Source organism: Aythya ferina (genome assembly GCF_964211825.1).
Source record: "Aythya ferina genome assembly, chromosome: 6".
Lineage (NCBI taxonomy): Eukaryota > Metazoa > Chordata > Aves > Anseriformes > Anatidae > Aythya > Aythya ferina.
Genome location: NC_140303.1, coordinates 35664503 through 35691171, shown reverse-complemented (window position 1 = coordinate 35691171; position 26669 = coordinate 35664503). Strand labels below are relative to the sequence as shown.

Here is a 26669-nt window from a genome sequence, read left to right as displayed (position 1 = left end):
CCTGACAATCAAAAACCTTCACAAACTTTTAAAGGCTTTGTACAAAGTATTCCTTTTTTCAAGAAGTCAAAATGAAATTTGCAAAATTATATCAAAAATAATCTATTTCAGTAGCTCAGTCTTAATATTTAAAATAATTTTCCATATGCACTAGTATACAGGATCCTATCAATACCGTGGCTGTGACCTGTCAGATAATAGCAAAAATAACTCAGTATTTAGCCTACAGCCACTGTTTCCTAAAACACTGCTACTGTTAGCTAAAACAAGCATTCAGCGTATCACAAAAGTGCATCACTGGCACATCACTTAAATAATAGTTTCAAGTAACTACAGTAGCTTAAAATTCTATGCACTTTTCAAATTTGTATTACATCCTCGTCCTTCTAAAGAAGACTTTTCAAACACCGTAAGGAAGGCATCCAAAAAAAGGGGAACAATATCTAGGAAAAAGTTAAAACTGACTCAATACAAAATGCTAATACACGCTTCTTACTTGAACTGAAGTAGTCCTTAACATTTTCAACTGGGAAAATGTCATCATTAAGAAAAAAACACAAATTATACTTCCATCTGAAAACCAAGGAAAAAGACATTTAGGATGTCAGTTCATACCTGTGTATTTCCGTGTATTACAAGCAATATTTTGAGACTCTTCATATGAACACTACGGTCAAGCAGTTCAACTGCTTTGTCCAGGTCATCTTGTGTGGTTAATGGAATTACAAGCTACAAAAAGGAAAAAATAATAAATAGCTGTCTTAAACAGGACATGGGAAAGAAATTAGTTAGTCGAATACAGGAGAACAGATAAATTGATGTTATCTTTCCTTTCATTCCAAACAACTTGAAAATAAGATTCACTAACAGTATCTTAAGTTACCACCGAAACGCACCAGCAAAAGTCTGAGGCCCAACTTTAACTCTTCCTTTAGAGGCCTTCAGTAGCTACAGCATGCTGGAACAAGTCTTCACAATGTGGAAACAACTATTTCACATATGCACAACTTGATTTCCTACAGTTTCAGAGACATACGTGCAGTGTCAATATATTTTCCATTTCCTAAACTAATGCAAGTATGTAGGAAGTATGAGGACATCTTATTTTCTAGACTACAAGGCAGATATTCCTCTCTCATAATATTACAGCTGTATTTGTTTGAAGTTGCTTCACTTACGTAATGCCTCCAATGAACAACAGAATTTATGACGGAATTGTATCTGGCTACACAGAACTGTGGTTTTCACTAGAATCTACCTGGCATCCATGTTTCTTCAGAAAATAATATGCCATTAAAACCCACATCAAATGAGAGTTATATAGTACTAAAATAGGGCATATGTTTCACGAGTATAAATTATGACTGTTTGTAACAAAGGAGCAGCAAAGTGTGTTTTGTTTTGTTTTTTTTTAAAGCTATTCTACTTGTCAACAGTTTTGGTCAGTGATGCTCCAATACAACAGATAAAGTCTTTTAATACCCTAAGAAATGGGAATGAAAAAGGAAGGTCTTGACAAAAAATGAAAAGTATGCTCATTTGAAGTTGCAGTTTTAATGCTAATGGCAGGTTATTACCATCACACTTCTAGAAGGGTGATGTGATGGTTTGCCAACTAACACAAAAGATGAAAACCTGTTCAAATATCCAAACACCTACCATACAAAGTAGCTAAAGCGTTACAAACACCTATTTTCTCTGAACTTTTGAATCTCCAGATGGAATTTCTCTTGTAGAAATTGTTTATTTTGAGGATCGCTTTCAAAAAAGTGTCTGGTTAGCAACCAACAAACAGCAGCTACAAGTATAGACTTCGGCAAAGATTCAGCAATTATGCTGTGCATAACCAAGCACACAAAATAATCCTCCAAGCATTTGCTGACTCAATGCCAAAAGCAGAATTGAGTCCTAAGAACAGATCCTGTACCCATAAACATATCTTCCATTAATAATCCCATCTCTAATTCCATAGGAAACCTGGAAGTAATCCTGATCAGGTGTCACTTAAACCTGTGGCCTGAGAGCATTAGCACCCAGCTACTATTCGGGAAATCTCCACGAACCAGACACTTTTAAGAGGAACAACAGTTAAGCTTAGGCCTACACATTATTAAACGCAGCATTGGTGTAATTACCTAATGAGATTAATTCTCAAAACAAAGAAAAAAAACAAAACAAAACATCACAGAAAGCAATAACAACAAAAAATACAGCACTGTACAATAAAGTATAGATGTTACTGTAGAAGTTTACAAACACAACGAAGCTCAAAGAGGTAAAGATTTTCCCGAATTCGTGCAACTGGTCTGTGGCAGAGCAGAAAGAGGACTTGCCCATTCCCAATCAAGTCTGAGTTACAGCTCTCCCCATTAAACATCTCATGAATCCCTTGCCTATCTTAAGTTAGGCAAGCCTTATATATCTGAGAATGCAAACATTAGAAATCTGAGGTTTTGTCACAGGAGTGGTTCTCATTGCTATTGAAAGCAAATTTCAGCCTTAAAATACTCTATGTACAAATCACTGAAAATTTAGAAAACACAGAGTATTACCTCATTATTGCTGTAATGTAAATCCATAGTCTGTCCAAAAGCAACTTTAGCTTTAGCTGCAAGATCTTCAAGTTTGACAGGCCTTGGTAACTGGAGGATCCTGAAACACAATAAGTTAGAGAATTTTTTTTTTTTTTTTATCGATTATTCATGAAAATCTGTTACTTCGCTACTTAAAAATACTCTTCGAATCGAAGTTATTACTAAAAAGACCAAAAGAGGCTCTGCTGTATTTCCTGTTCCCTATATTTAGGGATAATTAAAGAAGAGAAGCGGTAGAAAAAAATAAAAGGGATAATCAAGCATAAAATCAGACTCCTTTATGAGTGTTTAACTTTCTTATATACAGCTTCTTTCTTAACTTAATCCTTTGCTTCCAATTCAAAGGGAAATTCTTAGAAGCATCTACCATTGCATTTTCTTCTTTAGAAAAAGTAGAGTAAAACAATGGACTACCACAGGCTGATAAGCATAAGCATCAGAAAGAAATGAGCTCTGCAGTCCCCATTTTTTGGAGAGCCAAAAGTTTCTCATCTGAGGAAGGTTACTAAACACAACCATCCTCAGAATAACAAATAACACATTAAAACTGATGAGTCCATCATTAACAGGACAGAACACTATTAAACAAAAGGAATTTTTTTTAGAAGTGACTAAGCTAGTCAGGTACAATTTAAATTTAAAAAGAAACCACACAAATTTTGTTTAGCAGAAAATTTGGCAAAGGATAACTGTCTCTTATCCATGTTCTAAGCAGTATTCTGGGTAGGGAACAATATTACATACTGAAATGAGGCTACAAGCAAGATCACTTCCAATTTAAAATTATTATAAAAAAACAACCACCAACAATAAAATCAAATAAACATATCAACTCTCACTCTAGTTCACAATTTGTTTAGAAGGTCTGGAGCTCTGCCTACCACAGTGCATGCTCCTTGGTACAGAGCACCACATTCACTGCTGAAAGGACTCCGGAATCACTTCTCTTTCCCACTTCCCTTTTTAAAAACTAGCAAGAAAGCCATTGCACAACTTATTTTTCTTGCATCATTTCATTATTTTTTCCTTTAGATCTTCATGTTCAGGCAACAAAAGTATTAGAACTCCTGCTGAGCAATAAACCTGGCCTACCCACTACCCTTGGACAAGCAGATTCAAGTTGCTTTGGACAATCCAAAAGAGAGCTAGGCTTATCAGCATAAAAGGTTGGGAAGGTATCTGTCCATGCACTTACTTCTTTCTTGTTTTCATAGTGAACTGTTTAACTTGGTCCACTGCAAAATGAATTAAGACAAACTACAAAAATGTACGGCCACGCAGGCTGGCAGTGAGTAAGCAGTTCTTTGTTTAAAATACACACTTCCCTTTATTTCACAAGAAATCCCAAGGTAGAAGAGTCCCCAGTTTTAAAAGGCTTTTAAAAACTTATTTCCTCCAAAGTACTTCTAGCACATTACCAAGCCACTGTTATCTGTGATGTTTGGAAAAATGAACAGAAAAAGATATTGAAGAATGTTAACACCTAGCAAATTTACCGTTCTTTCCCCTAACTTGTATAAAGGGAGATCACAAATTGTCATCGGCATGGATACACACTCATCTGTTGCACATCACTAAGGACTGCCAAGTAGCAGCAGAGATTTTGTTCTGATGAAATCTTTGCTTAAGAAGTTTACCAATTCTATTGACAAATAGTATAACAAGGATTTTATTTCCCTTTTCATTACATATTTTCAAAAATATTAATTTCTAACTATTTCTCTGTAGGTACAACCCTTTCAGAAAGAGACAAGACAAAATACAGTTGCCTGCAAACCACCTCTGCACAGAATTGGAGGTAGACTTCTGTGAAATCTTTTGAGCAGCCATCAGAGCAGTGTTATATAGAGATGTTTCTATGCTTTAAGCATGCACATCATTCACCTACCTCTCATACAAAGAATTAAACTCATTTTAACTGATTGTTCAAAAAATACCAGTGAAGACAATCTAATTATAAATTCTAGTAAATTTTCCTATTACAGTTCTCAAGACTGGTTCCTCCAAAGCACAAGCCACTATTAAGATTAAAGACCTAGGCTTCTTACTCCGGCTTTCAGAATATTACCATGCATTTATGAATTATTTTTAATCATATTAAAAATATTTGCTGGTCTACTCATATTTAAGGTCTAAGCTAAGAAATTGCTTTAGGCTACAAACATCTACCTGAAGGGTAAAACCACGAAGGATATTACGTGGGACTTAGCTACAGTAAGACACTTCTGCATTTGTGTATAACCTAATATTTAGAGATTAATTCTGCATAAAATGTGCTTACATAAAAATTGAATTTAAGATCAGGCCAAACATAGTCAGATATCTGAAACACTCTGAACAGTTATTTGAAACTTTGTGACAGGAGTGCAACAAAATCTACGAATAATTAAAAGACTGTTTCCTGTGTTCCCAGCTTACCTTTTTTCACCTCGATGTTCAAATTTGACTCTAACATCATTCTGTAACAAAAGGAATACAAAAACATTACAATATATGCAGCCAAATCCTACAGCCAAATCCTGCATGATTGAGTTCAAAGCTTGCTGCTCATCTGCTCAGAAGAAAAAGAGAAGGAAAGTGTAAACGACTGTTAAACTTGAATACAAGAACTATTAGTTTGTTGCTACTGCCTCTAACAAAGGCCGTGAAATTTCACTCAATAATCCTAGACCTTAAGTAAATTTTTTAGAAAATCCATATTATTTTTCTGTCCTTTCTGATTTACCAATCATTTTAACAAGCTACTTCTGCTGAGGTATCAGTAGAAGATTAAAATGTGTAAGAAACACACATACAGAAAAAGATCCTCAAGTACAATGAATGATTCTGTAAGTAAACACATCATTTTAAATCAATATATTTTAATATTATAACACTTTTGTAATTTGAAGTTCAGCATGAAACTGATTACCAAACAGTTCTCTATTGTGAACAGGCACTGGCTCGATTGCTATAAGAAATAAAAAAATAATTAAATCTAATGGTTTTAAAATGACCTGGTTACTGACAACCTTCTATGCCCTGCAATGCATGGGAATAATAAAAAACACCTTGCTGCACTGGGACAGAATACAACTGTTCTTTCAAACTTTGATTGTGAAATTGCTGAACATACAAGGAAGCTTTTTTCCCTTTCTGTTTAAGAAACACCTTGTTTCATAAGCATTACCATTTAAAACCACATTAAGTTAGGATTCTTATAGTTTCCTAATACCTGCAGTCAAAGAAGTAAAATTCTTTTGCAAATTAAAAAATTTAAAAGTCAAATTATATTAGCAACTATTACAGCAAAAGATGACATTCAACTAGAGATTATGTCCAAAAAAACAAAACGTTCCATGTTCCAGAAGATTGATATACGCAGAAGACTCACAGATTTAAACAGAACTAAGATACATTTCTGCCTTACCACTAACATGCTTAAACTCAGAAATGGCTCAATTATTTTTTTTATTTCTAAAGATTATACTCAAATCATTCATGATCATATCTGTACATTACTTCAATGCCTAAAGTCACAATTCAGAAGTGCCTCACACGATACTAGCAAAAAAAACTGTGTAATATACTAAACTTACAGAATGAGAAGGATATAACATAGCAAATTTTTGGATAGTTTAAGAGTCAAATATACTTAAATACTTGGATCTTTAACGGGTTAAAACACGACTGTACAAGCTAATGGTCCTTGTGATATTGGATTGCCAATTAAGGGTCCAATCACATACAGTTAATCCAATAGGCCTATTACAACAATTTGGGTAAATATCCATATCCTCTCTTCTCCTAATCTCTCCATACAGTGATTCTACTCCAGCTGTGTTGGGCATCTGCAGAAAAAATTAAAGCTGTAAATAACTCACATCTTCAGCATATGAACAAACTAACAAAAAAATCAGGCCAAAGATGGAGTAAAGGAGCTTAAGTATGGTTTGTGCTACTGTGCTGATATCTGCGTAGTTGACACACAAGCAATCCAATATAGGTATAAAATTCATTCTAAAGAAGCATTTTAAATAGAAGATGTACAGCTTGACATTTTAAAATACTCTAAGTAAATGTTATGTCAATCTTTATACAGTGTCAAAACATCTCTGTGATCTTCAGTTTACCAGGATCAGAGTCACGTAAGCATACACTACGATCTGGTCTGAAATCCTACTGCTTCATTTTGCTGCTAATTTAAGAACATGAACAAAGGAAATGGCAGCACATGCGAGAAACTAATAGCTCATTCTGGTATGTTCACTGGCCTGGCAAGAAGAATAATTACAGAAGTCGCAGCAGGCCCTCCAGTTTTCATTACGTTAGTAAGGATATTAAAAATTACCTGTTTTTTAGGTGAAGATGACTTTGGTTTTCCTGTTTCTTGCTGAGGCAATACAGGACGACTGGCCTTATGAAGCACAGCCAAATCCTGCATGATTGAGTTCAAAGCTTGCTGCTCATCTGCTCAGAAGAAAAAGAAAAGGAAAGTGTAAATGACGGTTCAACATGAAGTACGTTACTGTCTTACTTCCCAGTTAGGTAAGCATCATTCTAAAACCTAAAAGTCATCTGCAACACGTAATTGCCAAATTTAAAAACATTGCTGCCACGCTGCAATCAAATATTTTTATCTTATTATTAGCAGTGCTTAAGGAAATAAACAGCTTAATCATTAGCTATACTTAAGTGGCAGGTTTAAGAAGTAGGGTCACGCACTCAGGAAGCATCATATCACCAATGCCTCAACACCTCCATTGTTTGAACATCTGCTGATGGCCCATAGGGTAATTTTTTTCCACTTTTTGCAGATCTGCAAGGATAGTGTTTTGGGGGCTTACAGAAGCACAGCAAAGACCAAGATCTTACCACAAAAACCTACAGTTATGCATGAAGAAATCTGCCTAGCAACATGGTAACAAAGTTTAAAAATTGAACACAAGTCACACTTCATTAGTCTTGCAGTGATACTTTGAAGGGCAAATACGAGAAACAATAGAAGGTGAGAAACATCCTCAAAAAAAAAAAAAAATTAATATCTGCAGTTATTCTTTTGCAAGCCAGTCTTTTTTCTCTTTTCACCTCTGACTGAACATTGACATACCAGAGCTTTTCTCAATTTTTTTTTCAGTTCCTTCTTAAGAAACTTGAATTCATAGGTAGCAGAGGACTACCACTGCAGTCCAGGGAAGTGCTCTAGAGTACACAACTTCCGTCTTGCTTTCTCCCCTCTTTTCCCCACATACGTATACGCCCCCACGTTTCTGGGCATTTTTTTCACCACTTTCAAAATTAATTTAGCCACGTGACCTGTAAATGTTAAAATTTCATCGCTCTTGGAATTTCACACTTTAAAGGCATGAGGAAGACTCTTTTTAGGCTGTTCAGTCCAAATGATCACATCAACTGCTTAATAACAGTAGTATCAGAGTCCCTCTGCAATGGACAGCATTGATCAAGTTATCAGTCCTATGTCAGGCCCATGACAAATTATTGAAGTTCATATTTAAATGGTTCCAGTGGTTCCGTGTAAGCACGTAAAGCTTCCAGTAAGACAATGTTACCCTTACAATGTGTCTTATGAAAAACAATTTATTAGAACTTCAAAGTTGAAGAAATTTCAAGACTAATAAATGGTAATTCAGTTCTAGAATTTGAGAATGCCACTCTTTATTTATAGGAGTGCTATTTGCATACCTACCTAATTTACAAAAGGGTTAAAAAAAATCAAAAGCATATGAACACGTTCTCTTAAAACAAAGGAGAAAGAGAAACACCGCTTTTCACCTCATTTCACACTTAAGGAATGCCTGGTTTACTATTATTTTGGTCTAAGGACAAATTAATTGAGGCTGAACAAACTTAAGTTCCACCTAAAAACATTGAATAAAAGAGGTCTATATCTTAATTTACCAACTGTAAACTTACTCTTAATACTGCTAATTTACACTGATTTTCAAATCTCCAGTCCCATGTACTCCTGGCTGCGTGTAGAGTGGGTCCAATCTAAAGCAAGACAGTCACAACAAGAAACAGAAGCACTGAACCACGGGACAATTTAGGGGTAAGAACGCTACGCAGTTTAGATTACTAAATCCTGAGCATCTTCTGCTAGAACCGTGATGGCCTGAGGCCACAGAGTAGGATCTACTCTAGAGAAAATTTGCACTGGACTTCTTAAGACAGGAAAGCACTTAGGAACTAAAAGCTTGTCCATGCATCACTATGGGAAATTTATTTGATGCTATTATTTTGTATTAATTCCTTGGCACGACAACAATACTACACTCAGCATGTATCTAGAATACTCGATACCAGAATTCACCTGCAAAAGTGCTACCCATATGCACTCATGCTACTTCACAATTAGAAAGGTTTGCTGAAGAATTACTAGCTAGATGCTGCTATTTGTAAAGAAGGGAATTTTCTCAAACATGGACCTGAGAAGAACTCAGCACTAAAACCAGCCAGCATGCATTCCAGGTATCCAGCAGTGATGAGATAATTTATTCACACTCCATTCAAATATAACCAAATTACTTGTCAAATCAGTAAATAAACTTGTCAAATCAAGAAACTGAGGGATTTTGGAGTTCTAACTTAATAGACGCCTAAGAAATGAGAAAACTGGTCTGAAAATTAGTAACTTTGATCACCAGTCAAGCTGCCATTATTCATTAACTCTATTAGGATATGCAAATCTATAAAAAAAGCAGGTTTTACTAGAAATATTTCATAGCAGAACCGATGGCATTCTTGCAGCTGACAGTTATTCCTTTCTTAAACTAACACACATTTCATAACTTGCCACAATTCAATTATTTCACTGTGTTATAGCCAATTCTAATCCTCGATAAGAAAGTATGTTTTTAGCAGTGGGTTGGAGGAGGTAAAATTCCCAGTGTTCATAAGGCAGCCCATTTCATACAAGGGAAATTAAAGTAGCGTGGCAAAGCATCTAAAGCTCACTGAATATGCAGTGTGATTCAATAGTCACCTCATAAAAAATGTCTAAGAATATAATAAATCGAAATACTACTTTATTCCTAAGCATGAGGTTAGCTCAAGCAGCATTAGAATAAAAGATAGACAAAAGCTTCTGACCCCAATTTTTATTTCTTTTATTTTGAGAACAAGCACCAGTAAGTGATGCCCTCCCCTATCCATTACCATTCAGAGCACAGTAGGTATCACTCAGTACCCTAATGCCATGAATCCCAATTTCCCATTGCTGGATGTTTAAGTTAGCACATAGTGAGAGAAAAATGCTATACTCCAATGGGGAGGAAAAACAAACAAACAAAAGAAAACAACCACAGAAGTATTTTGAACACTAGCAAAGCAGCTGAGCTTTGCCTTTCATGCAGACATTCCGTTAGGTTACACAGCTAAAGTGCACATTTCCTAAGAACGTATAAAAAAGCCATTATGTGAATGTATTTGCTCTTAAAAAGAAATGAAAAGTCAATTTTTATATATGCTTCATGCAAAAACTTACCCATAATGGCAGAGAGCCTGAAAACCTGAACTTCAGGGAAATGGCTGTCTTGTTAGCATTATTTTTTTTTCCTAAAATGAAAACCACAAAATAAAAAATTACTGAAGTTGTGAAAGCAATATAAAGCTGTAAAATCTTCACTTTCCATATTTTTTCATAATATTCTACATATGAAACATGCATATAGACGATACATAAACTAAATGTGTATATACAGTACAGAAAAAAAATGTATTTCTGGATCTCAGGGTAATTTGGGTTAGCTAGACAGGTTATTTCATTTTGAGTTTTTGGCATTGTGTCTCTTACATACTCATCTCACAAAAACAGCCTTTTAAAGCATCATTCATTTCACCAGGAAATACAGAAAACTTCACATACGTATGGCAGGACCTGCAAAGGTTGTATTTTTCAGAAAGAAATTTGCACTTGGGAGCCATGTAAAGTTCTCCCCTGCATACTGCCTTTTACCTACATAACATATGACTCATGCACTACTGCCTGTTGAAATAGCTCTGTAATAACCAAGAAGAGACCAGGCTCTCAAGTACTCCCAGGTCTACAGCCAGCCTCAAAGCAGTAGCTGAAAGAGCTTCCAAGTGCTATGGAAAGGAACTCTCCCCGATGCTTTGGAAAGCACTAAAGCCTGAAAGAGGAGAAGTCCATCTGACCTGGCCTGCCCTCAGTCTCAAGGCAGAAAGCCCAACTTTTACTGATAGCATTGACTATTGCCTCCTGATGCCACCACCAGCAGGAAACAGAAAAATTTTAAAAGCAAACAAAAGACTTCTGTTGCTCCACAACAGAGCTGAAAAATTGCAAAGATGCAGAAGAAACGGACTTGTACTTATCTTCAGAGAGCAAAGCAGGATGGATTTGCATTTATTAGCTATGATGACTTAGTATAAGGACAGAATCTTTGGGCCTTGCTCTCACAAGGTACCAGGAGATCTGCTTTGCTTAGTGAATGGGTTGTATTTACACAGCCTGAAACAATACAACTAACTTTTCCCCCACGTCTGATTTTCATGTCTTTTACATCCCTACGAGTAAAAACAGCAAAAGAGAATGTGGATTCTACATGTATGATTTCCTTCACTATGGTTTTTGCACCAGTAGTCATCTTTGGGGATCTGCCAAATATTTATTCACTAGTTATGAGAGCGTTCATAAAACAATTTTTAATTCTGTATTTGATCCAATTATCTTAAAATAAGAACTAGTGTCATTTTCATGAACACCTGATTTTTATTACTCATCTAATATTTTAAGCATAAAACTGTGGTTCATGACTTTGGTTGAAGTATTTTTGTAATATTTCCTTGCAAGCATTTCAAAGAAATACAGAAGTTCTCTGAGCATTTTAAATCTTCTGCCACACTAAGAAAAAAAAAGAATTGGCTCTACCTCCAAGGAAAAATACCTAAGACTTTCTTCCTCAATCTAGCTATATAAATAACCAAACTTGGAGGCTCAAGGTATTTGAGTTGTAGGGCTTACACACAGCAAGCAAACTGAAAATGGAAAGAGATTTTATGAAACATCTTCGAGTTCCTCCAGCTGTAAGAACTCATTCTTTGCTATTACTCTGAGGCCTCATCTTAGATGCACATAAGCCAGCGAGTGAGCATCCACTTCTTTTCCCATAGGAGAAAAAAAAAAAAAAAAAAAAAAAAACACTAGAAAAACACAGATTTCTATAATAACTTATGAAATTCTCACTTTATTGCTCTTAACCAGAATCCTGTTCCAACATAATGTATAATTAATCACCAACTGAATGTATTAACATTTTTGTTAGCAACTGTCACTTCAAAAATAAGCTAATAATATTAAAATCTGAATTAAACAGGTGGCCCAGATCTCAGTCAGGAAAAAGACACCAAATCCTAATCCATGGGTACAGAGCAGTATTAGACAGATGGAGAGAAACACACGTGGAGCAGATGAGAGACCAGAACAAAAAGGAAGCAGGAACAGGGAAAACTGGAACTCAGAAAGATCCCAGAGAAGCAAAAACAGCAAAACAAGAGAGCAGATGCAAAGGCAGAATAAGATTTTGTCAAGGTCTTGTAGAAAAACAGCAGCAGCTTGAATTTGAATGTAATTAACGAAAGGATGGCAGAGAGTGAATTTCAAGAAGGTGATGATGTGATAAGAGAGGCAAACAAAGAAGAATATCCTAGCAACAGCATTTTGGATCTGAGGGTGGAGAGATGCCGATTCATATTCATGATTCACTTCCCATCAGCCACCTTCCACAGAGCCAGGAAGTCTTTCAGGCTCTGGGAAAGCAGCTGAAGGAGGAATACAGCCAGGTGATTCTCAGAAATTGTTTGTAGCTTCCTCATGATAAATGACACAAAGCCTGAGGGCAAGTACCTCGTGTGGATGATAATCCAGCTGCCAAAATACTCTGTGCCAACTGTCCACGTGCACACACTTTTCCTACAATAACTGAACCAGGTTAAGCCACCTCTCCTCTACAGAGAGATGAAAGCGCACAAACGGTGGCAGATATACTATAGGATCTTTCACTATTTATTGTTCACATTCGAAAACTTGTAGTCTAAAAAAAAAGTTTAACCTCACACAGTGGTGGAAGAAAGAAGATGCTCTAAGAGATGACTATTCGGTGAGCTAGGAAGGGCGGTTGAGTTCTGGGGGATATGGAGACATAAAATGTGCAGAAATGAAATGGTTTGTGCAGCATCCAACTGCAGAACAGAAGGATGATTTTTGAAGAGGGAAATTTGCTATAGCTACTATGAGAGCCATAACCCAATCCTCTGAGAACAGGAAAGGTAGTACATAAGTAGTCAAGAAAAGTCACTATACTGGAATTCAGCTTTACAAAAACTCAGTCCTTTAACATATTGTGATAATCTATATGAAAAGGTGTCCACCAGGAAAGTAGAAAGGGGAGAACCCCCCCCCCCAAAAAAAATAATAAAAAAGTCAATGACACATTAGTAAATTAAAGTTACAAACAAAAGCAAACAAAAAAAAGCATTGAACTCAACAGATCGAGCTTGGAACATCAGAAACAAGCCTAAATAACAGTAACAAATATTCTACTACAGGATCTTTTAAATCTAAAAGATCTTAGAGGCAAATGCACAGATAAAAGACTGACCAAAAAAAAGCTACATAGCTGTTGACTTAAGAGACAATCTAGACCATCCTGACAATCTAAGCCAGCAACCCCACAACCAACTCCAAGGCCAAGACAGCATTTAGGACTGACTTAGCTGTCCTCGACTCAGAGAACAGAAAACAGATTAGACTTCTGGTTTATTTCCTGCAAATCTACTTGATTTTGTCTTTCACAATATTTTAAGACTTGTTCTGATGCTATGTAGCTTAGTCAGTGCACTTCTAAACTTTGACCTGAATTTCCCACTCTCTTGTAGCTAAACGAGCTTATTCAGAACCCCAAGTTATTTTAACCTATTGTACAGAAACAGACCAATTTTAAACATATATAATACCCTGAGCCAACTACCAGTATAGCACAACCAGCTTCCTGAAACAGTAATACTTAACTCAGGCAAAGTTAACGTCTTCCTCACAATAAAATCATACAAGATGGAAAATAAAAAAAAATAAAATAAAAAACACAAGATACATGTGTTTTACTGAATTTAGGTGGTGAGATTGCAAGTAGTGATACAAAATAGGAAGAAATAGGCAGCGTCCATTTTTGTTCTGGTTTTTAAAAAAAAGCAAGAGGATGTATCCAAACCACAGCACAGTATTACTGGAATAGAAATTTCACCATCTACAGCAGCTAAGGGACATGATGAACTATTTGTAGTATATTTCAGATAAAACACTTTAAATTAAAGATTCAGGCACTTACAAGAGTCTAAGCAAGACCCTTTACAAGATTACTGGATCAGCATTCAGGAGCACTCCTGCAAATATTTGGAAATATCTGGAAAATTGTAAATGTCATATAAATAACCGACAATAGTCAAGGAAAAGGCCAAAGAGTTGTAGATACTTAGCTCCACATCAATTCAGAGTAAAATAATGTAATAATTAGCTCGGCATCTACACTGAATAAAAAGTAATAATGCAGTAAATGCTTTGATTTCAAGGATTGTTATTACTGCCAACCAAAATACAGCTTCTTGAAATGATTATAGATTAGTTAACAGAACTAACTACAGCAATTAGCCCACTTAGGTTTTTCCAAAAACATTTGGCTTAACATCACATGATGTTTGAATTATCTGCTTAGAAGTCCAAATTAACTAGCAGGAAACTCAGCTGATGGATTACAATAAAATATTTTGAGATACATTTTTCCAGGTAGCAGAAAACATCATTAAGCGATGATTCCCAGTGCAACCCCCTGCAGCCTGGCAATGCTCAGGTGACCACAAACATTGGGATACGCAAGTTGTGGCCTAGGAAAATGATCTGAATCAAATGTTTAAAAACAGTCAGCCCAACAAAATGTATTTAAATACAGTTAAATGATATATATATATATATATAATCTGCTGTTTTTTCATTCAGTATTAGTATTTATTGTGTTTAAAATAACATTATTCAATAATGTTTTTGCATCAAATACACTCTGACAAAGACAATCATTGAGGAAATCAGAAACGAAGCTGCAGCTGCAAGAAAGGCCAGTCCACAAGAGAAATCAGAAGAATTATTAAATTATGCTGCATAATTATCTAACACAAGAGTAACACGAAGTTAAAGAGGGATAATAAAAATCCCTGCTTGTATAAAAATGCAATGCATGCAGGAGCCATCTTGCTTCTGTATGCAACCTACAGATTCAGCGTTCAGTGTGGAGTATCAGGAAAACTGCAGCCAGCAAGCGTGGGATGGCTGAAGCATCAGTACCTTTGTAGCCATTACAGATGTATCAGGTATCTCTGCAGCATGCAGACTTGCAATTTCTCTGACAGAAGACTTTGGCAAGCCAAAGGAAAAGTTAATTTATGTCAAATTTAGCACACATGACAACACAGACTAAGTTCATCTGTATAGCTATAAGCAGGATTTGGCATTTATTTCCTGAAGAGAATGGTTACCAGCTCCACTCTTCTGGAGTTCAATTTTCAAAAAGAGGGAAAACCAGACTGGCATAAAATACTGCTTCTAATTACAGATGGTGCCCTCCCAGTTGCAGTGCTGTCAGTTTTAGCACCCTAAATGCAGCTCATCTCTCAAAGCACTTGGAGAAGCGGACTTCAGAAGGAGCTGAAAGATCCAACAAGCCCAGTGACAGAAGTACAACCACCACCTCCTCACCCGATTAAATGCCTGGTGCCTGCGGCTCTATAGGCTGCAATTTGACACATTCTTATAACATTTATCAGCTTCATGAACAATGACACCGACTTAAAAAGTTTTAAAAGCTCAAGAAGGCTTTGAGAATGCAAGGGCACAGTTCTTAATGACTGTTCTCATAAAAATGCAAAGTAGTAGATAATTTAGCTGAAGATGAGTTTATAGAAAAATTATGCTTTTGAGATCAATATCTCAACAGTTACAGCAAGATTCACAAAGAGCAACTGTAGTCTAGGAAAGCTAATCTCCCCGCAGTTCCTTTACAGTTGATAGGGGGAGATAAGAATATTTAGAGAATTTCAAGGCACTCAGATGCAAGTTTCCCTGCTTTGAATGAACCTCTTCTTTCCAATCAAGAGCCTCTATTGGATACCCCTTCATAAACCCACTCCACTTCAAGTACACAAAAAAGATAAGGCTGTAATTGGCCTCGAACAGAAAAGCACCTACTTTCCTCAACAAGATCTCTTTCTTCGCCTAATTCAAGATTTACGGAACTTCTCCAGTTCCTGTGTCTGCTCCTGCAGGTACTCAGTAGCAGCCCAAGCACTCTCTTTGACAGCTAATTTCTCGCTCTAACTGCAGAATGACTGTGCTGATACATCAAGCAAACCTGCTTCGAATGTCATGATGCTTTCTTAACAGCTGTTTGCAATTTCAAGAAAAAACTATTAAAATGCATACATTTGTTTTCTAATATAAAGGGTCACAACAGCTGAAACTTGTGGACAGGTACCACAGTGACACCACGCAAAATATTTCAGTGTTGCCAGTTTTGCAGCAGAACACACCAGCTGGAATTAATTGACTCTGCTCACGCTCCTATTCATCGCTTGGCTCTACTTTATCTGAGCCTAGATTTTCTCACAGAAGTATGATAAGGAGGAATAGCCCCGTGAACTGCATCACTGCCACCAAATCACTCCAGCACCTGGAAATTTATCACCACCGCGATGATAAAGAGTCTCAGAGCATCACAACGTGAAGAATACATTTCTCACCACTAATGAAGCTGGATGTCACACATACTGATTAATGCTATTCATGCCATAAAAAGGTTTAAGTCCTAACCAGTATATTAAGATAACACAAAGACCACAAAGTTGCAGAGTAAAATACTTCTGAGATGTAACTTTTTCATAATTAACTGTGTAAAATTAATGGAATTGCCCCATAAAAAGCTTCTCAAATAAAATAGTTTTAACCCTTACAATCCCACGTGGTAAGTATTACAATGAGTGTTATAATTGGATTTAGGCACTTCTGTTCCCTCTCTGAAAACTGTCAGTGGTGCCCTTGGCACCAATGGCACCAACGTTAGGCTTAGTTCAATCTCTGAACTGGCAAGTCAAAATATTTGCCAACAAGGGCTAAGGATATTACAATCAGAAACGTTACCAGCTGCAATCGTAACTGCATGGCCCCTACCCAAGATCTGACAGCAGGCTAAACTTTTTTTTTTTTTTTTTTTTTTTTAACATCACAGAGAAATCACAGCAAATACCCTAAAAGAGCACAGGGCATCTCTCTTCCTTATGACAGAATTTAAGACTGCCAGATAAGCCAAAGGACACAGTAACACTAACACTGTAAGCTTGCACCCCAGGTACACTTACCAGCACTACTGGTACTAGCTGTTCCTGCAATCTCCACATCTCTAAGATCAGAAGACTGTGCTACAACCAGTATTAAATAAATGAAGTTGAAGAGTACTCATTAAGTAGAGAAGTAAGCCTATCAAACAGCAGTTTGAATCTATGAACATTATTCTTCAAGCAAAAATAAAGCACCCAAGAATAAAAAGCTGGCTTCCAGCAGAAACAGTATTGTAAACAACTGAAGCATGTCAATTAACATGACAGCAGCTACCTACAGCTCATCAGTCAGACTTCACTTATGAGAGCACACAGAAAAACACATCCTGAAACTCCAGTAACCAGTTCCATCCTCGTCAGATCACCTGCTAATTGTGTAACCCTGATGGGCTGAAAGACAACTACCTGGGGAAATAAACTGGGGAAACAAACTCGCTCTCAATTTCTAAAGCTAGTTGTAGTTTCTATTTTTAGGTGCCAAAAAGGAGAAGCTTTAGTTTTCTACAATATAATCATCGCTTTGACAGCACCTTCCATTCAAACAGCACTCCCTGATTCCAGCTGTGAGATTTAACCATGATGCAAATCACACCACTATCATTGCAAACCCAGTACCAAGAAAACCAACCGCAGGCTCAGCCGGCCCTTCCTTCCCTTATTGCTATCCCTAATAACGGGAACACAAAAATGCAAGAGAATCCCTTAACACACTGACACGGAATATTTGAGTGAGGTGAAACATTCCCGAGCCATACGCATTTCCACCACAGCACAGAAAGAACACTGATGAACCCATCTCGTATTCGAGATTAAAAAATTCAACAAAAACAACAAACAGAAGGAGTAAAGTTATCAAGGGAGCCACAGGTCCAGGTAGACTCAGACCTCTCAAGCTTGGAGCTGTACCAACATGGGGCCCAATAATACCACTGGAAAGATGGACACGTCTATACTTAACATACATCCATTAATGGAAATGGAGAGAGGCATTTCTAACACGTGTATACATACACAAAATTCACAGACTTTTTTTAAAACACACGCATAACAGGACTGTGCATCATTTTTGTAGTCTGCCTTGTCTAACTGAGCAGCTCTAAGCAGACAAACTTTGAAGTTTTTATCCATATGCAGTAGGCACTGCTTTTAAACTGGATGCCAGCCGAAAAGATTTATTTCACATTCTTTAACATACTGCCAGCTCACCTGACTGATCTCACACATCAACAGCAGTAACACCGGCACAAAGACAGGAGCAACAATTCCTGCTCGAAGCACCCCTTTTGGCAGCCATTGCACAGCTCTGGGTTTTAAAAGATCTTTTAGAGGATGGCACGTGTGATGCAGGGATTCCAGGAAATGACTAACACCTCAGCCTCCCTGGCACACAATGAACTCAGATGAATGGGCATATGGACAAGTAGGGTGGGGATGAGCAGGTGTGACAAGAGGATTTCCTCACTTTCTAATCTGTTGGTGCACCCTGAATAGGCAGAAAAAAAAAAAATCTCAAAAGGCATTTTGCAGTCAATGTAAGAAAAGAGGGAAGACCACAGCATGAATAAATCAGTTAAAGTACAGAAAATCTAGGACAGGCAAAATTTGTGCTTCACAGTGGAACGAGGGTACCAGCAGGGTCCCCCCAAGAGGCTGAGCTGCTGAAGGCATCCTGAATTAGCTGAAAAATGAAATCAAGGTGAAAAGCCTGCCAGCAGCACTGTGCCTGCTGTCAGCGCCCCGTGAAGTACCAGAGGTGGTCCTTGTCACATGGAGCAGCTCGTGGCCAGTGCAGGTGAATGGAAATGTGCGTGTGGTAGGGGAGAACCAGTTAAATTTACACAGAACAAAACAACCAATGGGCTCCGCAGCAAACTCTACCTGTACTCAGAAATAAAAATCATTAGGAATGAAAATGAAAGAAATGAGTACAAAAGCAAATCAGTGTCTGTCCATCCTGAATGTCACACTAGCAGCTCTGGGGCATTCAGCTTCTCAAAAGGACAAAGCAAAATAGAGCAGGTTCAGAGAAGAGCAAAAAGCACAACCAAAGGCACAGAATGGGTTCTGCAGCGGGATACAGAGAGGCAAGTTAGGACTCAGGTGAGAGTAGAAAGTGATAAATATCTCCAAAATCACCCGAGGAACAGAAACTGATCATTATATTAGAGATCACAGAATCACAGAACTGTAAGGGTTGGAAGGGAACTCAAAAGATCATCGGGTCCAACCCCCCTGCCAAAGCAGGTTCCTCAGAGCAGATGGCTTGATGCTCTTCCACAACAAATGCAGCAGCAAAGGAGAATAGCACAAACCAAACTGAAAACAAAAAGAAGGTGGATTTTAACATAACGAGTAGCAGAGTATCCACAGAACTTCTTACCCATGGGTATTTGGGTGCTAGAAATTTGGATGCATGCAGAGAAAGGACTGGCTGCATGAAAAAACAAATAAGCCTAGATTTAGAACAGCCCTTCACTGAAAATACTAGGGATTGAACGGATCCTCAAGCTAAATCTGATATATGCTTGCCATGTTCTTACTCTTCCCTAAGCATCCGTTCATGCTTACTGCTGGAGGAAGAACGCTGAAGGATCTTTTTTCCAATTTAATTATGGATTAAGATTTTACCACAGACTTGTCAGTCACTATGCCAGTGACATATAAATTCTCCTTTGAAAATCTCATTTGGTATTCATGATAGTGTTAACATCACAGAGACTTTAATAGATATTCAATAAAGAAACTTACTGCAGCAGCTTCGAAAGTCACTCGCTACACTACCTGCCCCAACGTACTGCACTTACTGCACCAGCAGCAGAAGCTGTTTTCAAACTACTACTTTATGCCCGTTCTGTTACCATTTAAACCATCCTGGAAAAAACAGAGTAGTGCTTCGGGGTTTTGCCGTTCCAATTATTTGGGCTTTGTTTGTTTTGTTGTTTTAAATCAAAAGCTTCAGGCTGGAGTTACAATAATCATGGCACTTCTAAAAGCGCACGTAGTCAGCATGGCAAACCAGCAGCTAAACACAGGCGGAGCTTTACCGAGCATTTTTCAGCAGTTAGATGGTATTTGCCAAAAATATTCATGGTGACAGTCCTCACGTTCTGCAATAGAACACCTTCTGTTCTAAAGATTTTCTTTAGGGGTTTAATTACTGCCTATCAGCTTTCTACCTCTCACTCTTTTTTTTTTTTTTTAAATCCAAACAAGGGACTTGCACAGATGTTTCAATTTGCAAATCTTTGTTTAAAGGTGACACTACAGGTCCCACTGTGACAGTTTTGGCAATGTGGCATTCTAAGTTGTTGGCATGTACAGGACTCTCTTGTGTGAACTACTTTAAAATCCTTTTAAGATCAGGTAAGAGTCAATCACCACTGACTACTGGAACATGCCTTCCTGCAATAAACCAAAGGCCTTCTCTAATGATGACAATTGGTGGCTATTTCATTCTTTTTTCAAAAGTAGCACTGCTACAAGAATCCTGCAGTTTGTCCCGCCTATGATCTACCCTGAAAAGTTATGGATAAAATTATTTCCATAACAAGTGGGATAAACTGGAGTAAAGCCAGGAAGCATGTTGAACACAGCTGTTTGGTAGCTGACTCTGCAAGTCTTCCAGAAAAGCCCACCTACATTTCTTCTGCTTTCTCACTGGACTGTGAGAGGGCAACAACATCTCCAAGAGGAAGGAGGCTTGCTCAGGTATGGCTGCACTGACAGAAGTCATCTCACCAACAGGACCACTTCAACGTCATAACATATGAAAATAGACTGGTTAAGACACTTTTTTGCCAATGGAAGCTACTTCAAACCCCAGAAGAACATCCTCAGTCAGGCTTCCCATTGCAGACAAGACGTACACTCAAAAAACACAGGGACTGTGTGTGCTGGGAAATAGAGGAGGAAGAGCTGAAAATGCCCACTTTCCTGCAGAACTGATCCCTGCTCTGGGGAGTCTGGTAATAGTTCGTAACAGAAAACTAACCTGAAATACAGATTAAATTAAACACACCAAAAGGTTCTATTCTTTTTGTTCAAGGTACCTGATTCAACAAATACTAACACAAGCTCCTGTGTTAACAAACGCTGGAGCCAAGAACCTGATGTTGTTGAGAAAAAAAATACAAGAAAAAACAACAAAATTATATGGGCGCACACACACAGGAATTACATTTTAATAGGGCTGTCATATGTTACTCCGTAAATTACAGCAAAAGTAAGTTAATTATTCTGTTGTGGTCAGACTTTGGCTGGGGAACTTTGAAAAATCTGCAGACAAATCAGACTGAGTCCAGCAGGAGTTGATGACAAGAAAAACACAACAAAACCTGAGAAAACATGGCCTGTGAAGCGAAGGCCTCTTTGCATAGTTTAGTAAAGAGAAGTCAGAAGTAAGAGACAGAGGAACAGTCTTCACATCTACAAATGGCTGGGACAAACAGCAGAGAAATCATTATCCGGCATGAGTAATAATAGTGAGACAAGAATTAACTGGCTTAACGAGTGTCAAGACAGAGACCCAAGTTAAATATTAAGAAAACCCTCCGAACTATAACGACAGCTATGCACTAGCTATAAATAAACGAGCAAAGGTGTGGTGTTCCCCTCGCTGCAGCTTTTTAAGAACAGATTAGACAAGCGTATGTCAGATACAACTTCAATGTATTTGCTTCTGCCTCAGAGCAGGGAGCAACCCCATGAAATCCCTTCCTTTCTTACACATCTGTCCTGTTATTATTGAAATGCAAACCATTTATCAGCGTTATTGTACCTGAGCTTCAGAATTACAGTCTCTGCAACTTCAGCATCTGAAGCATTTGAATTCTGTAACTGCAAGCACTGCTGTTTTGAACCGTTACTATGCTTAGCAGAAAATATTTCAGGAACACAGAAGCAGCATCTTTTACTACGGCAGGTGAGCCACATAAGCAGACAAATAAATGACTGAATGGACATACAGAAAGAGGAGTGAGTGAGGAAAGACCAGGAAGTGAGGGAGGTGAGGAAACGGGCTGAAAACAAAGCTACAGCAAAGAAAAAGCTTCAGCCTAAAGAAATGATTTTGCTCTCAAATGAAAGATTAAGTTACAGATGGCCAGGATAAATTCAAGAATACTTCCATGTCTCCTATGATTATGTAAATACAAGTGAGAGACTTTGCCAACGGACAGGAAGAAGTCAGAGCTCCACCAGCCTGCCTCCTTTAGCAATTCTTGACTGGCAGTTCTTAAAGCACACTGCAGACAACCCTGCTTAGGCCTTGCTCAAGGAAGACCAACTTCAAATGACCTCATTAAGCTGGGCTCCAAGCTATGCCGTACGTGCATTTGTGGGTCAAGTGTCTCTGGAGCAGTGGCTCCCACTGATGGGAAGCCGGTGCGCTATTCTAACACAGAACTCCACCTCTCCTCTCCTCACTGGTACCAGAACTGCTGCAGCTGCTCCGAAAATACAGTTAAGGTGAATATAATTCTAACATCCCAGAAAAAAAATGCAAACATATACATCCAGAGTAAGAAATGAGGCTAACACACATCCACACGCTACATCTGTCTGTATTCATGAATTACTACATCAAAATCTCACGCTGAGATCCAGAAGTAAGAATCACAGCTAACACACACTGGAGGCTGAATGCTGTTCCCAGAACCCAATTACATGTTTACAATGTTATTTTGCAACACAAGTGCAACTATAACATGCGTGACCTATTTTGACCTATTCCTAAACACTACAAAATACCAGAACATTGAAATAGCAAATGGAGTATTTGCAGTTGTGGAAAAAAAATAAAATGCATTTTTCTTCTTTCCCAAGGAGAAATTAGTGGGGTTAACGGAACGTCACTGAGATATTTTTAATGCAATACTGTGTCAGCTCTACTTCTGAATCTCAAAAGCTTAACTTTCAGGACAGCAAACTTAATTGTTTACATGTTAAATAATAAAAATATTGTTATTAACTTGCTACCCTACCGAGGTTCATCACATGTATGAAACAAAGTTATTCAAAAGTAACAAAATGTAATTAACTACATTGGTCACATTTTTATTCTTCATTCATTTTTCTCCAAACCCTCATCTGTACCTAGGATAACGATAAGAGCAAAAATCTAAGAAGAAATTATTAAAAACAGAACAAAAAAAAACGTTCTTAAGTCCACACCAAACACGTATCTTCATAGATCAGAACACCTTTGAGTGTGTGTTTGGAGACAGTGGGGGAAATCACCTTGTGATCCTTCTGATGTAGCAGTTTATGAGGAAACATTATTGCCAGTCCAGAGACTGCTCAGAAGCCAATAAAAAACGTGTAGCGAAAATTATTGATATTTGTTGAACATGAACATGATAAACATGATATTTGCTACTTTTGACTTAGTTTGCTAATATAAAAATTGAACCTGCAGTAAACATAATACAGATGAAAGACAAAGGCTGAAATCCAGGTTGCTAATATACAAAGCTTTTTTTTTTTTTTTTTTTTTATTAAGTGCTCCATAAATACTTATTAGTGACTTTTTTTTTAAAACCCAATTTGTAGCTAAATGTTAACACTGGACTTTAGGAAAATGTAAGAAAAAAAAAAAAAAAACATAAAGTCAAAACATCTGTGAATTAAATCTAGAGCATGACTAATTTTCTTGCTTTCTCCAGAATAAAACTGTATCTTTATGGTTGTAATAAACCCAAAGCCTTCCCCATCTAGCCTCAGGCAGCTGTAATTTCTACGAGTCTGTGCACTGACCAGCTTTCCCAGGAACCACAGCACAGAACCACCGATGGATCTGTGACCACATTTGAAAGGTGGTTTTTGCTATGAAGTATCTAGAGTTTAATCAGCACAAAGCAAATAAATAAATATTATGTAAGATCTTCCCTACCACGATACTAAACATTATACAACAAAACGGCGCTCTTGTTACACTACGCTAAAAAATAATTAAAAAATCTACCTGTCACAGATATCTGCCTATTCACACACCCTAGGACTGCTCTCAGGATTCCCAGACGCCAAGGCTACCTTAGAAAAAGTTTCCTCTGACAGCTTACAAATCCCAGCAAGCCAAGACAAGCAGTTTGGAAACATCTGTTTTCTTCACCATAGCCTTCCCTTAACGTCAGGTAAACCACTGACAGTTCATCAAGGCTGCCTGCCTGCTCATCAAGATGAGCCGTGCACAGATTTTTCTCCAGCAATGAGTCAGTTTGACAAATAACACTTTGCTATTCTCGTTTATCAAATGCAGCGAAACCTTGAAAAACATCAAGCTAATTACATACAGCCTCGTTATCCGAATCAATAACCACGCTCGGTGGCAATCGCGAATGAACACGAAGTCTGAAGAGAACCAGAATTATAATAAGTTTTCACCTTTGAATATTTTTGGAGGAAAGGAGATATTAAGAAAGCCACTGTAGGCGTGAAAGGAAGAATCCTCGTGCAGTATTGCTGCTATTATAAAACGACAAGGAAAGGTTTAGCCGTAAGATAAGAGAAAAATAAACACAAGGAGATTCTTCTAAGGTAGAACACCACGTAAACACCACTGCCCGCTCCCTTAAAGCCACCCGTGGGGGGATGCCAGCTGGAAGCACGCTTCCTCGGGCATTCTGCTAATAAGCGCTACGCCACGGGCCAGCCTGGCGATGCCCTCTCCTCGCCACAGCCCCGGCAGCACGTTTCCAGGGCCTCCTGGCCCCACCGCAGCGCGCTGCATTGTTTAACGGAGGCCAAACCCGTCACAACCCAGCCCCGTTTACCGCGGGGAGCCAAGCAGGTGCTGCTGCTGCTGCTGCCACCCCCTCCCCATCCCCATCCCCACCCCCTCACAGGGCCCTGAGCCACCTCACAGCCCCGAGCCCAACCCCACACCCTCAGCAGAACCCCCCCAAGGCGACCTCAGCGCGCCCAAAAAAACCCAAAAAGGGGAATTAAAAAAACAAAAAAACAAACAAAATCCCACCCCCACATCCACCTCACACCCCCCCACACACACATTTAACCCCCCCAACCCCCCCTCAGCGCCACCGGGGCCGCCTCAGCGCTTTCCCAACCCCCCAAATTTCCCGACCGGGCCCAACCTGTGTGACGGCGGAGGCCCCAACGAGGTCAGGGCGGCCCTGAGGGGAGCCCGCCCCCCCCCGGGGCCGCGGCGGAGAGGGGGGGGGGGAGAGAAGCGGCCCCGGGGCCTGCCCGAGCGAGGGCACGGCGAGGAGCGGGGCGGGAGGCGGCGACGAGCGATGAGGGGAGGGGAGGGGGGGGGAATAACGGCTGAGGGGGGGGGGCGCTGAGGCAGGGAGGGAGGCAGGGAGGGAGGGGGGGGTCCCGGCGGGCGTCAGGCGCCGGCGGCCGCCGCCGCTGCCGAGCCAAGGCCCCGCCTCCCGCCGCCGGGCCCGTGACGCCGCCGGTGGAAGGCGGGGGGGGGAGCGTGAGGCGTCACCGCGGCGGCGGCAGCGTCACGGCGCAGGGGGAGGAGGAGGAGGAGGAGGCGCCAAGGGGGAAGCCCGCGGAGGGCGGCGCATGCGCGGTGGGGAGGGGGGTGGCTCCCTCAGCGTCGTGAGGGGAGCTGGGGAGGGCAGCAAACCACTCTCTGAGGGGATATGTTCCATAGAAATACACATCAGGATGATAAAAGCGACTGTCAACTTTTAAATATATATATATATGTGTTAAAATTTTAAGAGGGCTGTGGTAAAGACCGACTGATGAAGCACTGCCTCTGACCGGCACTGGTGAATAACTCCCAAGCCAACCTGAGGCAGGCTCGCTTGTCCCTCAAAACTCAGTGGCTTGTAGCCGCAGCTGGCAAAAATTGTCAGCCATGTTTATGGGATGTCAGCCGTGACCCAAAGTCTTCAGCCAGAAAGTTAAAAAGGTGACCTCTTGTGCTAAGTGAGAGGGGAAGAGCCAAGAGAAACTCTGACAGTGTGTGGTGCTCCTGCGCCATCAAGCAAGAGCAATGATCCACAGCTGCTTACACAGCTCTGAAAACACCCAGTGTTCCCCCACCTTAATGTCCCAGTGCACGGCCATTTGTCACTTCCAGCATGTTGCAAAGGAAGGGGTAGTGGAAAGTAGGTTTTGAAGACTGGGTTCCTTCACTATACAACAAGCTAGCCAGGGCTGTGGACAATCATCCTTGTTTGCCCTTTTCCTCTGCCCATGTCCTCGGTATTTCTGCACAAAACCCTCTTAGCACCAGGCACTCTCGCTGCACTATCAGTGCCATCCAAGAGCTCTTTGCTGAGGTTACGTACATCTCCACTGGCATCACCGTTACTGTGGCATAATTCCTGAAATAGAGCATCTTCACTATCAGGAGCAAGATAAACAGCCAAATACCGACTTTGAGATTAAAAATATGTATGTCTGTCTATCCACATTAGGGACCAGCACTTAAAACACTGACTCACACTGAGCTCAGCCCAAACCCAGGGGCACGGTTCTGAGATAATGCGTTACGCTACTGGAGTGAAACGGTGCTTATCAGAACAGCGTAACTGCTGATATGGAAGAGAGGGGCATAAAAATAGATGTCAGAAGTTGCAATAAAGCATATTAGTTATGGATGCATTCAGTGCAAGCCCTACACAGGCAATGGAAGTTGGGAAGAGTGGGGGGTGAAAATTACAGGGTAAGCACATTTTAGGATAGTCTACTCAAGTAATT

At 39.2% G+C, this 26669-nt stretch overlaps 1 protein-coding gene across 4 annotated transcripts in view; it reads right to left on the bottom strand.

Annotated features, from left to right (window-relative positions):
• MAP3K2 (mitogen-activated protein kinase kinase kinase 2) overlaps positions 1-25209 on the bottom strand; it is a 50085-nt gene extending 24876 nt beyond the window's left edge. For 2 of the 4 annotated variants that reach the window (XM_084523371.1, XM_084523373.1), the window contains exons 1-6: positions 25082-25209; positions 10078-10148; positions 6925-7043; positions 5013-5053; positions 2553-2652; positions 616-729 (exon numbers count right to left, since the gene is read on the bottom strand). In XM_084523371.1, coding sequence (XP_084379497.1) covers positions 616-729; positions 2553-2652; positions 5013-5053; positions 6925-7043; positions 10078-10081 — 378 coding nt within the window. In that variant the 5' untranslated portion in view covers positions 10082-10148; positions 25082-25209. Of the gene's footprint in view, positions 1-615; positions 730-2552; positions 2653-5012; positions 5054-6924; positions 7044-8507; positions 8586-10077; positions 10149-24371; positions 24391-25081 lie in introns of those variants that run through there. The other 2 variants (XM_084523374.1, XM_084523372.1) reach the window with 2 other exon arrangements.
• Positions 25210-26669: the final 1460 nt, after the last annotated feature.